General features: G+C 37.7%; 2 protein-coding genes across 4 annotated transcripts; both read left to right on the top strand.

Annotated features, from left to right (window-relative positions):
- Positions 1-363: 363 nt before the first annotated feature.
- mocos (molybdenum cofactor sulfurase) lies at positions 364-9107 on the top strand. The gene is made up of 15 exons (XM_067527137.1): positions 364-687; positions 781-870; positions 945-1011; positions 1119-1763; positions 1876-1952; positions 2084-2283; positions 2392-2508; positions 2577-2960; positions 3041-3203; positions 3327-3414; positions 3684-3808; positions 6638-6734; positions 6882-7023; positions 7120-7224; positions 7595-9107. Exons 1-15 carry the CDS (start codon positions 519-521, stop codon positions 7691-7693), a joined length of 2568 nt encoding a protein of 855 aa, XP_067383238.1. The 5' UTR covers positions 364-518; the 3' UTR covers positions 7694-9107.
- A 257-nt stretch (positions 9108-9364) lies between these two features.
- Positions 9365-13847, top strand: si:ch211-117n7.7 (Monoacylglycerol lipase ABHD12-like). 3 transcript variants are annotated; one of them, XM_067527151.1, is made up of 14 exons: positions 9365-9552; positions 10709-10747; positions 10842-10957; positions 11048-11153; positions 11299-11418; positions 11559-11589; positions 11694-11739; positions 12038-12167; positions 12653-12690; positions 12783-12862; positions 12972-13054; positions 13174-13252; positions 13381-13502; positions 13600-13847. In XM_067527151.1, the coding sequence occupies exons 1-14, from the start codon at positions 9464-9466 to the stop codon at positions 13619-13621; spliced, it is 1101 nt and encodes a 366-aa protein (XP_067383252.1). In that variant the 5' UTR covers positions 9365-9463; the 3' UTR covers positions 13622-13847. The 3 variants fall into 3 exon arrangements, with proteins under 3 accessions (XP_067383252.1, XP_067383272.1, XP_067383262.1); XM_067527171.1 differs by lacking the exon at positions 10709-10747 and having other exon boundaries at positions 9367-9552; XM_067527161.1 differs by lacking the exons at positions 9365-9552; positions 10709-10747 and adding an exon at positions 9622-10012 and having other exon boundaries at positions 10912-10957.
- Positions 13848-15155: the final 1308 nt, after the last annotated feature.

Genomic DNA, 15155 nt, shown 5'->3' with positions numbered 1-15155 from the left:
TGTTGTTTCCTCATAATTTGTGCTTAGATTGGGTATGTTAAAACTTTTATAGTAAAACTTTTCCTCCATATATATATATAAAATACGTATTTTTCAATATACAAAACTTTATGGTATATACTGTAAGAAATAACAGTTAATTAATAGTTAATAGTTAATCATAACTTAACTAAGTAATATTTTTATTTTTTCTTAAAAAAATAATAATGACATTTTGAAATAATTCTAGGTGTTGTTTGCAGTATCTCAGGAGTAAAACGATTAGAAAGAAAGAAAACGTTAATGTGTGGTTTAAGGGGGAAAAGATTTGCTTGGGATTTCTTGGCTCAGTGTCCACTTCCTCATAAACTCAACATTGTGTTATAACTTGTCATATGACAAAATGGCGCCTTACAGGACTGTAAACAGTCTCGGGCCGATATGCGCGAGCACCAACTTTAGTTAAGGTCTGCTGCTAATGACCGGACTTGGACCCAGTAACAGTCAGTGAGTTCAAAACACCGCTTGTGTGTGTTGAAATGTTTAACAGCAGCCCCACGCTAAGCTCTGTAAAGGTCTTGACCGGAGGGCGATCGATGGATTTCCAAAAACTTTGCACTTTTGAAACCTTCCAGCAGCTGTGGAGTCACTACGGTTATGAGGGAAAGTTACGGGACTTGATCGAGCGGGAGTTTTCGCGGATTAAAGGTAAATCAAACATTGTGTTCAGTCATGTACTGGTTAGCAGGGAGAGGATATTAGCTGGCTGACGGTTTATGGCTGCTGTGCTATTGTAAACAGATATAACATATCTGGATCACGCAGCAACTACTCTGTACCCGGAGTCTATGGTCAGAGACTACTGCGAGGACATTTCAAGGAATGTTTACGGTGAGAGAAGTCGTGATTAAAAAGCCAATTTAGCCATAGAATTCAAGCACTTAAGTATTGTTATTTTCCAATAGGAAATCCTCACAGCCATAGTCCCAGCAGTAGATTGACACATGACACTGTGGAGAGGGTTAGGTACAGGTAAGGTCTATTCATGCTCTTAGAAGCCTTCGTAAAGGGCCCCTGAGACTCACTGGATGATACTTTGCTGCTTAAAATGAGTAAAAAACAGAACATTTTCTTTACAGGGTATTGCAGCATTTTAACACCACCCCTGAGGAGTACTCTGTGATTTTCACTTCTGGTTGTACGGCCGCTCTCAAATTAGTGGCTCAAAGCTTTCCCTGGAGGCCACAGACTGAGAGCAAAGCAGGGAGTCACTTCTGCTACCTCACTGACAGCCATACCTCTGTAGTTGGCATACGAGGACTGACTTCTGCCCAAGGGGTAGTTACCCTACCCGTCTCCCCACAGGAGGTGGAAAGCAGGGCAAAGGATGAGGCTCAAGGTGAAGATGCTACTTGCCAGACACCGCACCTCTTCTGCTATCCAGCACAAAGCAACTTCTCAGGAAGAAAATATCCCCTTAGCCATGTGATAGGCATTCGAGCGAGACGTCTTTTCCCAGCATGTGACCACCAAGGCCGCTGGTTTGTGCTGCTCGATGCTGCTTCGCATGTCAGCTGTTCCCCTCTAAATCTACAGGACTGCCCTGCTGATTTCATTCCCATCTCTTTCTATAAGATGTTTGGCTTCCCTACAGGGCTGGGAGCCCTTCTTGTCCGCAACAACACAGCAGGCGTACTAAAAAAGACCTATTTTGGAGGAGGCACAGCAGCAGCTTACCTTTCTGGAGATGATTATTATGTGCAGGCGGCAAACATTTCTGACAGGTACGGTACTGTACAAGCCTGCCAAATCCTAGATATTTTTCTGAGAGCTCACAGTTGCTCTAAATCTCCTCTATCTGTATTTAAAATGCAATTTTTTTTCTCAATGATACAGATTTGAAGATGGGACGGTCTCTTTCTTGGACATCATTGCTCTGAATCACAGTTTTGAAGCTCTTTACAGGATCACAGGTACTACAGTAGGAGCACATGATGATTCATGTTGGAGAAATATTAAAACCCTCGTTTAATATCAGGGTTGTAAATGTATGCTTCAGGCTAACATGAACAGCACCTCTGTCTTCATCCCTCTTTGCCTTAAGGGGGGATGCACAACATCCAACTGCACACATTCGGCTTGGCACGCTACACTTACATGCTGCTGTCAAGTCTTTGCCATGGCAACAGACGACCAGTGGCTCAGATATACACTGAAGGCCAGTTTGAGAGTCCGAGCACACAGGGCGCAATCCTAAACTTCAACCTCATGGATTCTCGCGGGCAGATAATTGGGTATTCTCAGGTGCACTAACAAATAGGCTTTATTTCTGTTTTATAAAATATATTCAATATGCTTTATGTTTCTGCATAAGCAGCACTGGTAGTTTACCAATTCCTCTATTGCCCTCAGGTGGACAGAATGGCTAGTTTGTACAATATTCACATCCGTACGGGCTGCTTCTGCAACATAGGGGCCTGTCAGTCCTTCCTTGTGATCAGCAATCAGCAGATCAGGAGAAACCTGCAGGTGAGAGGTTAAACAATGACATTTAAATGTGTATGTAGGTAGAATAACACTTTATTTTTCTCTTGAAGGCTGGCCACGTCTGCGGAGACAGCATCGACCTGGTGGACGGCCAGCCGACCGGATCTGTTCGCGTGTCATTTGGCTACATGTCAACATTTGAAGACTGTCAAAAGTTCCTGAACTTTGTTGTCAAGTGCTTCGTAGAGAAACCAGTCACAGTAGACCAAGTGAGACTGGAGAGGCTAAAAACAGCCACAGCAGCAGCCGATGCCTCAAATGGAGCTCCTCCAATTGTAATTACTAGTGGAGAAACGTATAAAGTAGAGGAGAAGGAGAAGCATAAAGTAGCATCACTGAAAGGATTTGGACCCAGAGACTCAAACAGCCATGGGGAAGCTTATATGCTCACCAACATCTACATATATCCCATAAAATCATGTGGAGCATTTGAGGTTTGAGCACAGCTTAAGACTCTCTCCTCTATTTCTTACCATTTCTGTATTCATTTCACTCTGTGCTGTTCTTCATGCAGGTCCACGACTGGCCAGTGGGACCATTGGGTTTACTGTATGACAGAGGCTGGATGGTGGTGAATGGAAACGGCGTGTGCATGACTCAGAAGAGAGAGCCGCGTTTATGCCTCATTCGCCCACGGGTCCACCTGCCCTCAAACCAATTGGTCCTGCAGGCATCAGGTCAGACAGTCAGTCAGTGGCTTATGAAAATAAATATATTGCTTAACCAAGATAAATTTCAATCAGTTGGATTTTGTGCTATAAACTCTCTTTATTCAAGAATATTTTTCCATTGCCCTGCAGGGATGGATACCATTTCAGTTCCCTTGGAAAACAACAGTCAAACGCACACAAGCTATCAGGTGTGTCAGAGTAAAGTTTGCAGTGACAGGTGAGCTGGCAATGTTAAAACATCTGAAAGCAGCAGCTACAGGAAATACTGTGGCATGTATCATTTGTTCTATATTTTTCGTTCATATCACTGCATTCTCTTACACCATTGTTGCTTACACCACCTTTCTATGGTGAATAGCATCATATGGCCTCAATTGTATGTTAAACTCCTCTTATTTGCCATTTCTATGGCATCATAGAAAGCAGCATCAGACTCTGTAGATTTCCCTCAGGGCCTCCTGTATATAATCCTCTGTTTTCTCCCAGGGTGGAGACTGTTGACTGTGGGGATGAAGCAGCATTGTGGCTTTCAGACTTCCTTGGACAGCCATGCCGCCTGATAAGACAAAGTCCTGATTTCACCCGAGAAATGAAGAAGAGGCCTGACCAAGGTATCTATGTATAAAAGCATTTTGCCTGTTTTGCCTGATTTCTTTTGTCTTTTCCTAGATTTATAGAGAAGTGTACCATTTACTAAAAATTCATGATGCATGCCCAGCATCGGTGTAGAAAACACTTTCCCACAATGTCATAATAATATATATACAGACAATTTCACTACTTGGATATGATGCAGCTGCTGGAAACCCATTAAATCACTGTTTTAAAGTAAATCTGTATGTGCCACACAGATCCTTGCATTGTGTTACAGAAGCCACCTTACACAGTTAACGTTAGCATAAAACCTAATGTCATGCTGTTTGATTCTTGAACAAGTTAAGGGCAGTCTTGCACATTTTCAAAATATACCACAAACTGTGTGTGTGTGTGTGTATATATATATATATATATATATATACACACACACACAGTTTGTGGTATATTTTGAGATATATATTTTGATAATGCAAAAATTCAAATTAAATGCGTTGTAAATGAGCCGAGGTTCATTTCTGTTCAAGTCTGGTTTAGGTTTTAAGTTTTGTTGATCTGCTACACAGGATCATGAAAAGAGCTTCTCTGTATGTCTGTTTAATTTATTTTTATGAAAACATATAATGAGACACATTTACCATCCAAATCAGATTCTACACCTCTGTCATATGTCATGAATCTAAACCAGAAATTCTAAATGCATGTCAAATATAGAGCATTAGTAATAATCAATAAAAGCCTTGAATGCACAGTGTCAGCTGACTTACCTGACTTACTGTTCCTGCAGTGTCCATGTAAAAACCATCTGCAGCCTTCATAAAATCTTTGGCTTTGACCAGGCCGCGGGAGCTAACAGATAATTCTGCAGTTTGAAATAACAGGCTGGATTTTTTATTAAAATACTGAACATTTTTCACTTCACTGTTAGGCACAATAACAGCTTTTCATATAATCGCTGCATAAGCTCTCAGTCATTTTGTGATGGCTGTGACCTTACATTCCTTGCTACTAGTAATGTGGAATCTGGAAATGTCATATTTTTCTCCTTCACAAGTTACTCTATTTAAAAGCAGAGGTTTAATATGTAAAGGACAATGTGATATTCAGACTGAGGATAAGTGATATAATGTATATATGGGTGATTTCCAACCAGGCAGGCAGAAAAATGGTAACTCAACAAGTATAAAAAAGGAACCTATGACTAAAAAATGTCTTCTTACAGGATCAGCCAAAAAAACCTCACTGCCTGTTGGGGCACATAGAAATGAATAACAAGCAAGCATTGAAGTTGTAAGCATTAGCTAAAAAATATGACTAGATGGTTAAAAAAGCTCAGATGTATTATTTTTTGGTAAAATAGTTAAAAGCAGTGGAAGAATGTTTAAAGTAGTTTAAAAATAGTAAGGGAATAATAGTATATTTATATAGTATTTATACAATAGTATACACAACCAACCAACCGAAATATTCATTTTTGTATTTACAGCAGTACTTATTTATATACAAAAAAACTGTAAACTGGTGTAAAACTGGTCATTTTTCCACTAGTTTTAGTTAATAAAATATTGTCGATACAAAATATATCAATATCACCTAATAAATGATGACATATTATTATGGATTTAGCACCTGTCTTTTCATATAGCAGTTAAAATCAGTATTTCTCTAAAATAGAGTTTCTTAAATTTAATTTTACCTTACATTACATTTTTTTAATATTACATTTTAAATAGCCATCATTTTTTAACATTTAAAATGTGTTAAACAAATCTGAACTAGACTTGTACATTCATATTTTTAACAGCATCAAGGTTAATAAGGTTTAAAATACTTGTTTTTCCCAGTTGCTCAGTTGGCTTGAAGCTAAAAAAAAAAGTCCTAGTGGAGACCTTGTACTTAGCTTAGCTTTCAGCTTGTCCCAGGGGTCACCAAAGCAGAACGTGCGGAACATGTTCCAATTAGCTGAATACTTAGGGGGTGAATACTTATTTAATCTATTATTTTCTATTTCCCCTTCAATTGTTTTTTGTTTTTTGTCAAGGAGTCAAATTAAATTGATTTTTAATTTTTTTTGCTGTTGTTGGTCCACCATGTTCTTTACACACGAGAAGGTAAAGGATTATCTGTTTGTCTACCATGTCAGAAAGAGGTTAGTTAAACAGATAAAGTAAATGATGTATTCGATAAGGGATTTGCTTTGACATGGAGCTAACAAATCCATGTATTTAAGCAACTCTGAACCACATCCAAAATGGAAGAAATTATGCGAACCCATAAACAGCATGGACTAGTTGCATAGCCAACTAAGCACACGTGTTTGAATGTTCTTTGGCTACATGATTAGAAGTTTCTGAACATTTCTGAACACTTTTCATTAGATCGTATCTCACTGGTAACACAGCCATGTGTAACTATGCCCCTAATGTATCTTTGATATCTGCACTAATACTATGCATTTTCTGTTGATGTTGCCTTAAGGAGCAGCACTGTTCTGTGGCATAATATTGTTGAATCAATATAATTAATTATATATTTTTTATAAAGAGTACTATATAATTTCATTTTAAAATGATTTTTATTGATGATATATATTTATATCTTACAAAACATCTGTTTGGAAGCTTTTGATTGTATTACAAAATCATTCTCAGCTGAATGTAATCTGCCCATTTTTCTCTGAATTGTAGATATATTTTGAGCTGCACGTCTGCTCAGATGTTGAGTATAAATGTCAGGCTATGTTAAATGACGTATAGAACAATTGAGTATACGTGTTGTTTAGAGCAGACATCCAAATGTTTTCCTCAATTTGAAAAAATCACTAAAATAAAGTCTTTCCTATCTAGCTGCCACCTCCACATCCCTCTCCCTGGTGAATGAAGCTCAGTTTCTCATGATCAACCGTGCCAGTGTGGAGCTCATTCAGAAATTAATGAGCAGCAGGTTTGAAGACATTATGTGTTATTCAAAATATGCAGTGCTCCAGTGAAAAACATCAGGATGTGCCAATGCCCATACATTTACATTACAGTAGATAATTTACGTAGCATGGCAAAATAACATGGCAATTTCCACATTCCTTTTTCTCAGGCAGGACTATTCTGAGGGCGATCAGCTCCTTGACACACAGAATATCATTAGCCGCTTCCGAGCCAATTTAGTCATCGCTGGAGTAGAACCATTTGAGGAGGATAATTGGTCACACTTGATTATTGGCAACACTCAATTCGTGGTGAGCTGACACTTTGAGATAAATAATGAAATCTTCAGATAAATTAAAAGTAGATTTCCTCAAAATGAATGTGCTCCCTCTATGATTAACCAAAAGGTTATAGGCCAATGTGGAAGGTGCCAGATGATAGGAATAGACCAGGACACAGGGACCAAAACAAATGAGCCCCTAATGTCCCTGTCTGCCTACTGCACTGGGAAGGTCAGTCAAAAACAATTACTGCTTCTTGTTGTAGATCTTAAGTGTGTTTGTGTGTGTGAGAGAGAGAGAGAGATTGTGAGTATCGTGCATACTTGTATTTGTCACTTGGTTAGAGCCAACAAAATGTTTTTTCTTAACCAAATCAAGATCTTTGGTGAAGTGAGGACACTTGGCCTAATGCGTTTGGAAGACCTGTTTAGGGTTAGAATTGAGTTTGGGTTTGGGATTTTTTTAAATAAAAGTCTTAAAAAGAATAGAAATATGAATCTGTGTGTGTGTGTGTGTGTGTGTGTGTGGCAGTGGTGGGTGTGTTAAAGTGCATGTGCATGAAGAGAACAATCACTCTGCCTGTTATTTTGTGGATTTTTAGCTGACCTTTGGTGTGTACCTGACACTCAAGCTGCCAGAGTGTTCCACTGCAGCCTGCATTCTCTCTGTTGATTCTCTTGTACAGCCACACAGTCCTTGAAATGCTCATGTGCAGAACTTTTTCTTTAATTTCGTTATTATGGGGTTATCTTTGGTCCTAAGTAGTAATTTCCTCCCTGAAATTCCTTAAGAATACATTTAGCATGTATTCAGTACAGTGAACAGTGAATTTCTAGATTTTACTCTGTATAGGTAAAAATAAAACTGTGCCAAATCAACATGTGGACAATGATCCTGAACTCTCGGGATAAGCCAAAAACTCTGTCTGTATAACCCTGATGGTTTTTGTCTTTTTCAAGGGTCTTTTTCATATCAAAGTATTTTGATTCCATTCCATCTGACTCTTATTTTGTTTACATATATACATGTTTGAAAACACCTACACACTTTTGTATTTATTATATTTTGTTGGTTTTATCCAATAAAATTGTTGTAAAAGTATCACACAAAAGACAAACTATTCTATTTTAAACACATTTAAGCACAGAATAATGATCCAAACAAATCTGCATGTTAAACTTTACTTTTAGCAATAACTGCCTGACAAATTTGGAGCTTTCTACTGATCTACTGATATTCCAGAAATGTAAGTACAGATGCTTTTAAACTGATTATCTATGTAGGCAGTTATTACTAATTTCTTGTGTTTTCAATCCATTTATAAACATTTCATTGAATCAAACCAACAAAAGATACAAAAATGTGTAGGTGTTTTTTTGCAATTTGGATGTGAAATGGTAAGTGCAAAATCTAAATTTTGAATTGAATGTTATTATTTTTTGAGATAGAAGAATTTCAGTCTTGATGCATGAATCACTATGTTGACCTCTCACACAGTTCTGCTAAATTGCTATTTAATCCAAACGCAACACAGCTGTTATTGCTGCAAGAAATATGTAACATATTGGTCCCTCTAATGGAAAAATCTTCCAGATGCTCAGTGCTCAGTGCTCAGTATATGCTCACAACATGGTGCTGACCTGGACATTAGATTTTATTTTAGAAAAAGTAATACTTTATCGTAAAGAAGATAGAAAATATTATTTTCATGTTAGATATATTGGCCTGCTGAAATGAATTACCCAGGGTGACATGCTTGTACATAAAGGGCATGTATTAATGTCTGGCATTAAAGATTCTCCATATTTATTGCATGTGTGAAATGGTCATTGAACTGCTAATTAAATCTGTGGGACCAAGGCACAGAAATTATATCTATAAAGGTATCTATAGATTGGATTGTGTTTGGTTCCTGAACTATTGCACAATGATTTTATTTTGGACAGATAATAAGATTGCAGCCAAGAAACGTTATTAAAATGTAATGTTTTATTAAATAAAATGTATAATTATGTATAGCATAATTACAACAGTACCACAATGAAGGCCTCTTATGTGTATATGCATATGTACATTGATAATATAATTTGTGAAATAAAACTTGGGTCTTTGAATTGCAAGAGTGCTGTTTGTGTTTTACACCTTTTATGTTATTCTATACTTTATATTTTTAACACAGCACTTTGGTCAACCTAGTTGTTTTAAGGCTGGTTTACGATGATAGCCTAGGCTGTGCTTCATTTAAGGTGGCGTCAGGTCTAATGGACTGTACACTGCAAAAAACATGTTTATGGAAAGCATTGCTACCTTAATGACTCCAAGTGCCTCCCCGTCTCCGCCTTTAACGTACTTTGATCAAACTTTTTTCCATGGCCAACAAAACGGAAACCGTCTATTACTGATTAGGCGGCGCTTTGCACTGTGTGTGTATTTAGGTGTATTTTACTAAAAGAAACCCAGACGCAGCACAATGCAGAGAAGAGGGGTTAAACAGGGTGATCCATCCTTCACAGCCAGAGGAGCCCCGCGTACTGATGACAGGCGGAAAGAGGGCACACCGTGAGTTTTGTCCCAACACATTACAAGGTGCAGGTTTGAGGTTAATACTGAGTGGTTAACGGGGCCCTGAAGGCTCCCTCTCTGGGTCGACATTTACACAACTGTTTGAAGATCATTAGCCAAATGGTTGCATTATGATTTCAAGCCAAGGTATCAAAATCCACAAAATGGATTTCAACCTAGCTTGTAACTAAAGCTGTCCGTGTCAGTCGAACTTCCCGTACATTAGTCGGACCTTATCCAGTGTCCCCCCCAGCACAACGTCCAAGAAATGTGGGTGAGCACTGAGCAATCTCCTCTACCCCGACCTGAAACCAGACTTTACCTGGCTGCGGATGTAGGAAATAATTCAACAACAGCAAGACTGAACACCCCAAACTTTGAGATCAATACAAATATCACTGTATTTTATTGCTTAAAGCATTTTATACTAGCGTATTTGCTAACGTTACTTACTAACGTAAGTATATGTTCTACTATATGACAAATATTTTAATTACCACAGCATAATTTGCCAAACATGAAGTATTTCTTTTTACACAGTGAACCAAAGGTTGGACCTTTATCACACTGTGGTTGTGCAATTCATTTAAAATCTGTTATGAGCTTTTGGACAGATATTTAAAAAAGTATTAGAGTAAAATTGCTCACTGGACAGATGAGGCGACAGTCTGATGACTGCTCAAACACCTGCCCACCTGTATGTTTCCCTGGAGCAGTGTGGGGAAATCAGTCTTCCTCTAAAAGTGCTCTTCTGCCTGATTAGAGTGTTAATGGAGAGGGGTGCGATGCATTGTCCAACAGTCTAAATAGCATCCTCTTTTATGCCGTTGCCTCCGGGGAGTCAAGTCTGACTCCAAAGACAGCCTCTCTTCTTGATTAGATTGTTCAGTTCTTTGCTTCCATAGTAATGTTTCCATATTAATGCTGCAACCACAGACTGGTGGGACACTGTGTGGAACAGCTCTGTTCATAACAATAGACCTGAGTGTACTATATATTCCCATGTACACCACTTCTTCAGTTCCTTTCAAAGCCAGCTGGTATCTAAGGGTTTGAGAAGTGATGATAATTTGGCTAAACTCTGCTAATCAGTCTAGTGTGGTGTGTTCCTTTTTAGCCTTGTTTAAATGTTACAATACACTTAATATTTCAGATACTTGGAGGCTACCTGGATATTGTACAAGGCTCCATGGTTGGTCTTTGGCCTTTACTGACAGAGTATATGTAACATAATTGTTAGATAGTCAGCAGCCACTTTGGTTTTATCTTTCTCTGTCTGTTCTCAGGTCCCCATGGAGGCTAAAAAGAGCCTTATTGGTGCTCTTTATTGTCTTCATTTTGGTGTCTTTCTCACAGAATGTTCCTCAAGAATTGATCCAGCACCTTGTTTACACGTACAGAAGTAAGTGGTTATCCTGTCTGCCTTTTGGAAGAACTGTAAATCTTCAAGTTTCCCACAGAAGATGACCCACTCCTTTTTTTCTGTTTGTAGTCAGGCTGCCGTTCTTTGTTGACCTCAGTCGACCTGCTGAATTCTCCCTTAATCACACCATCAACATGTACTTAACATCAGAGGATGGGATCTCCCTTGGCGTATGGTGAGTATAAGCCAAGTTCGACTTTATTTCCCCTTTCCTAGCATATATATAAATCAGGGCTAACAAAAAGGGACAGAACCTGTGTTTTAATGTGTTTAAATTATCAGTTCTGTTTCTGAGTGGATGCATTATTTTGAACTTCAAGGCACACTGTCCCCGCAAGTCAGTGGAAAGAGGCACAAGGGAAGGACTTGTCATGGTACCAGAACACCTTAAGCGATGGAAATCCCGTTTTCATATATCTTCATGGGAACACAGGCACAAGGTATGATAAATAATGCATTTTTATTATACTCCTGAAGAAGCAAAGAGTGGTATTTTCACACCACTAGACATAATTGTCCTTTTTTTAAAAAAAAACATGTATTCATTGGCACTTCTGTGGATGGCGATTCGTTCCAACAGGGCAGCGCCTCATCGGGTAGGAGTGGCAAAAGTGAGTGATCACCAGCACAAGCATATTCATCTTTTGCTTGCTTAGTGAAGATGTAAAAGTCTCAGTATTCACTGTGATGACAAATATGCATTGTTTGTCAACAGGTATTGAGTACGCTTGGTTACCACGTCCTGGTGCCAGATTACAGAGGTTGGTGCAAATGAAGATTTATGACTTTTTATCTTTGCCTCCATATTATTTGTAATACACAACCTTCTCAAATTGACTTAAAATTCCTTGAAGGCACATGATCACTGTAGAATAATGAAATAATGCAGTACCTCATGAGATGTTTGTTGTTATGCAGTTAAAAGAGAGCAGTTCAACTTTAGGCCAGCATCTAGTTGATGGTGGTAGTACTGGTTTTCCTCTGGGTGACTGCCACCTTGTGGAGGTGAAGAGCAGCTCTATGATCTGTAAGGATAGTTAAAATGAGAATCTCCTACAGGGTTTGGAGATTCCACCGGTGAGCCAACTGAAGCTGGCCTGACAACTGATGCCCTCTACCTGTACAACTGGGTCAAAGCACGCAGTGGAAACAGCCTGGTCGTCATCTGGGGACACTCTCTTGGCACTGGGTCAGTAACGAAAGTACCCTGCAACATTTTTACAATAAGACAATAAATGACACTTTTTATATCCATAACAGATGATGAAAGGAGTGCCACATTGAAAAACAAATTATTACATTACAAAACCTTAAAAAAAACTACTTTAAAAAAGGACAGGACAGAATAGCCTCAAAAAGACGGAAGCAATGTTTTCTGCAAAATATGGATTATTTACACAAACAATTGTCTCACATATTTCCATTACTGTATGCTAAGGATACAGATACAGCAAATTCAATACATGTATGTCTACTATAGAAAATATTTTGTGTAAATCTTTTTAAAAATTTAAATAATAAGATAAAGTTTAAAGTGTAACTGTAAAGAAATCACAGGCATTTCAATATTAGCTACTTTTTATGGTTGTTCTTGCGAAAGAAATGATTTAACAGTCACATCAACAAAATGTAGTTCTGTCATTAGTAAAATGTATGGGACATATCTCTGTACAGAGTATCTACAAATGCTGCAGTCAAACTGATAAAGCAAGGTAGGATTTTTTTCAACTAAAATATGTCAAATAAAAATACAAGAAAATGATTCATACATCTTAATAAGATGACAGTTTCCTTGTCTCTACAGGTGAGGTTTTTGATGGTGTGATCCTGGAGGGTGCATTTAACACTGCTCGAATATCACATATATCGAATCCCTTTACTTGGGTAAATTTATTTACTTCAACGCGTGTGATATTTGGCTGATAGTTGATAGGTAATTTCATGTAGCTACATATGCATAACCATGTCATGCTTTATTTCTTTCTGTTTAAAGTATTACTGGAAATTCCCAGGAACTGGATATTTATTCCCAGAGCCATGGGCTAATAGCAAAGTTGAATTTCCTACACAAGAAAAGTAAGTTTTAATGACAGACTAACAAGTTAACCAACGCAGAGTATCAAACATTGATTAAGTCATCAGTATTGTTATTACCAGTTAAATGCAATGACTTAACATGTTTTGTTGTTGTGCAGTTTGAAGAAAATGAGAAGCCCCATACTTTTCCTTCACGCAAAGGACGATCATTTAGCTCCTATTCAGTTTACTCAGGAGGTATTATTGGCACATAAAGATTCATACTATGTCAATTGAGGCATTTTTCCACATAACTGTAACTGATTTAAGTGTCTGCTCCAAAAAATTTGTTTTATATAGACAGCTTCTTTGCTTTTCTCTTTGAGATGTATGAGGTAGCAGTGAGTGCTCAAAATGCAGAGCGAGTCAAGATGGTGGCATTTGATGAATCTCTAGGGTACCTGCACAACGGTTTATACGAAGATCCCCATCTGCCTGACATCATAAAGTGAGAAAACACTTGACTGATGCTGCTTAAAATTATTGTGTTCCAGCTTGGCAGATTATTGTTGACCGTTCTGCTTTAAATAATTTCTCCTCTGCAGGACGTTTGTGCAGTCTTTGTAATGTGGGAAAGATGACACGCTTAGGACACAGAGAACTAACTTCACTGCATCACACAAAGAATTCAAATGTTTCGCTTTGTTGCTGTTGCACATTGTTTGCACAAATGTGATTTACTTTAATTAGAAGAACTGTATTATTCCAAAGCCTTTGTGTTCAACACCTTTGTTTTGGCAAGTAATTCTCCCTTTTTTTCAGCTAATAAATGCTAAACTTTGTTTTGAAGTCATTTTAACATATGTGAAGTTTGTACTGCTGACTTTAATCATATCTGAATATACACAATACATCACAATAAATACACAATATATCAATAATAAATTGTGTTTTTACAAAAATAGAAATGCTATTTTTAATGAAAGATTTTATTTGAAAAAGACATTACTACAGTAGGCACCCTCCATGGGCATCATGTGTGGTGATAATATTCCTTATAACACTTGATCTGTTAATCCAAGCCTTCAAGTGTCTGTGCTGATGATGTTTCATAATATAAGTACAACAGATGGAAAAATATCAAAACACAAAAAAAATATTGTAAATACTGTGAGTTCTTACTGTGAATTCTGAAATATTACGTGGTCAGATAAGTTTGAAGATTCTCAGTTCACAATTTAATTAAGGTTAGGTTTATTACATTTTATTTCTACCAGCAAGTCATTGCCTGTATTTTGTTATTAACGAACCTAGTGGTATTCACATAATATCACTTTTTTATAAATGTACAGTAATTACCTACGGGTTAATACAGGTGCATATAGAACTATTCAGATTTACCTTAAATAATCTGTTCAACCACTAGGGTTCCTTAATGAACCCAAAATTTAAAGTGTGAATAAAGAGCAGTTACAAAATTTGGCACTGCAAAAGTGGTTTTGACCAAATTATATTTGATTGCGTTGGACGTACACAAAGCTTTGTTTCTATCGTATGAAAAACACCACTCAGGCAGATTTCCTCCAATAGGCTTCAATGCATTATAATTCTAGTTGAACGTTTCTATGTAAATTGTAATACTTTTCATAATTCAGCCTAATTGTTGTTAACTGTTTACAATTCCAAATTCCAAAAAAAATTTGGGACGATGTGTAAAATGGAAATAAAAACAGAATACAATAATTTGCAAATCTCATCAACCCATTCACAATAGAACATAGAACATATCACATATTGGAACTGAGATATTTTACCATTCCATGGAAAATATTAGCTCATTTTGAATTTGATGGCAGCAACAAAGGCTGGAAAAGTAACTGCCACAAATCAAAAACAAACGGAGGAGCATTTGGCAACTAATTAGGTTAATTGGCAAGATGTTAGTAACATGACTGGGTATAAAAGAAAAATTTCAGAGAACCTCTGGACGGTTAATTCAGGTACATATAGAACTATTCCCGCCCCGCTCTTCTCGACCACATGTCGAGTGTGTCCCTGGCCCCGGCCCAAAACTGTCCATCTCCATCCCCAGATATGCAGTAAAATGGTAAATGGTCTGCACTTATATAGCACTTTATTACCTATTGGCACTCAAAGGGCT

Source organism: Channa argus, chromosome 1, assembly GCF_033026475.1.
Source record: "Channa argus isolate prfri chromosome 1, Channa argus male v1.0, whole genome shotgun sequence".
In the NCBI taxonomy this organism is placed as follows: Eukaryota; Metazoa; Chordata; class Actinopteri; order Anabantiformes; family Channidae; genus Channa; species Channa argus.
The sequence above is the reverse complement of the archived record's forward strand: the minus strand, read 5'-3'. Positions and strand labels throughout refer to the sequence as shown.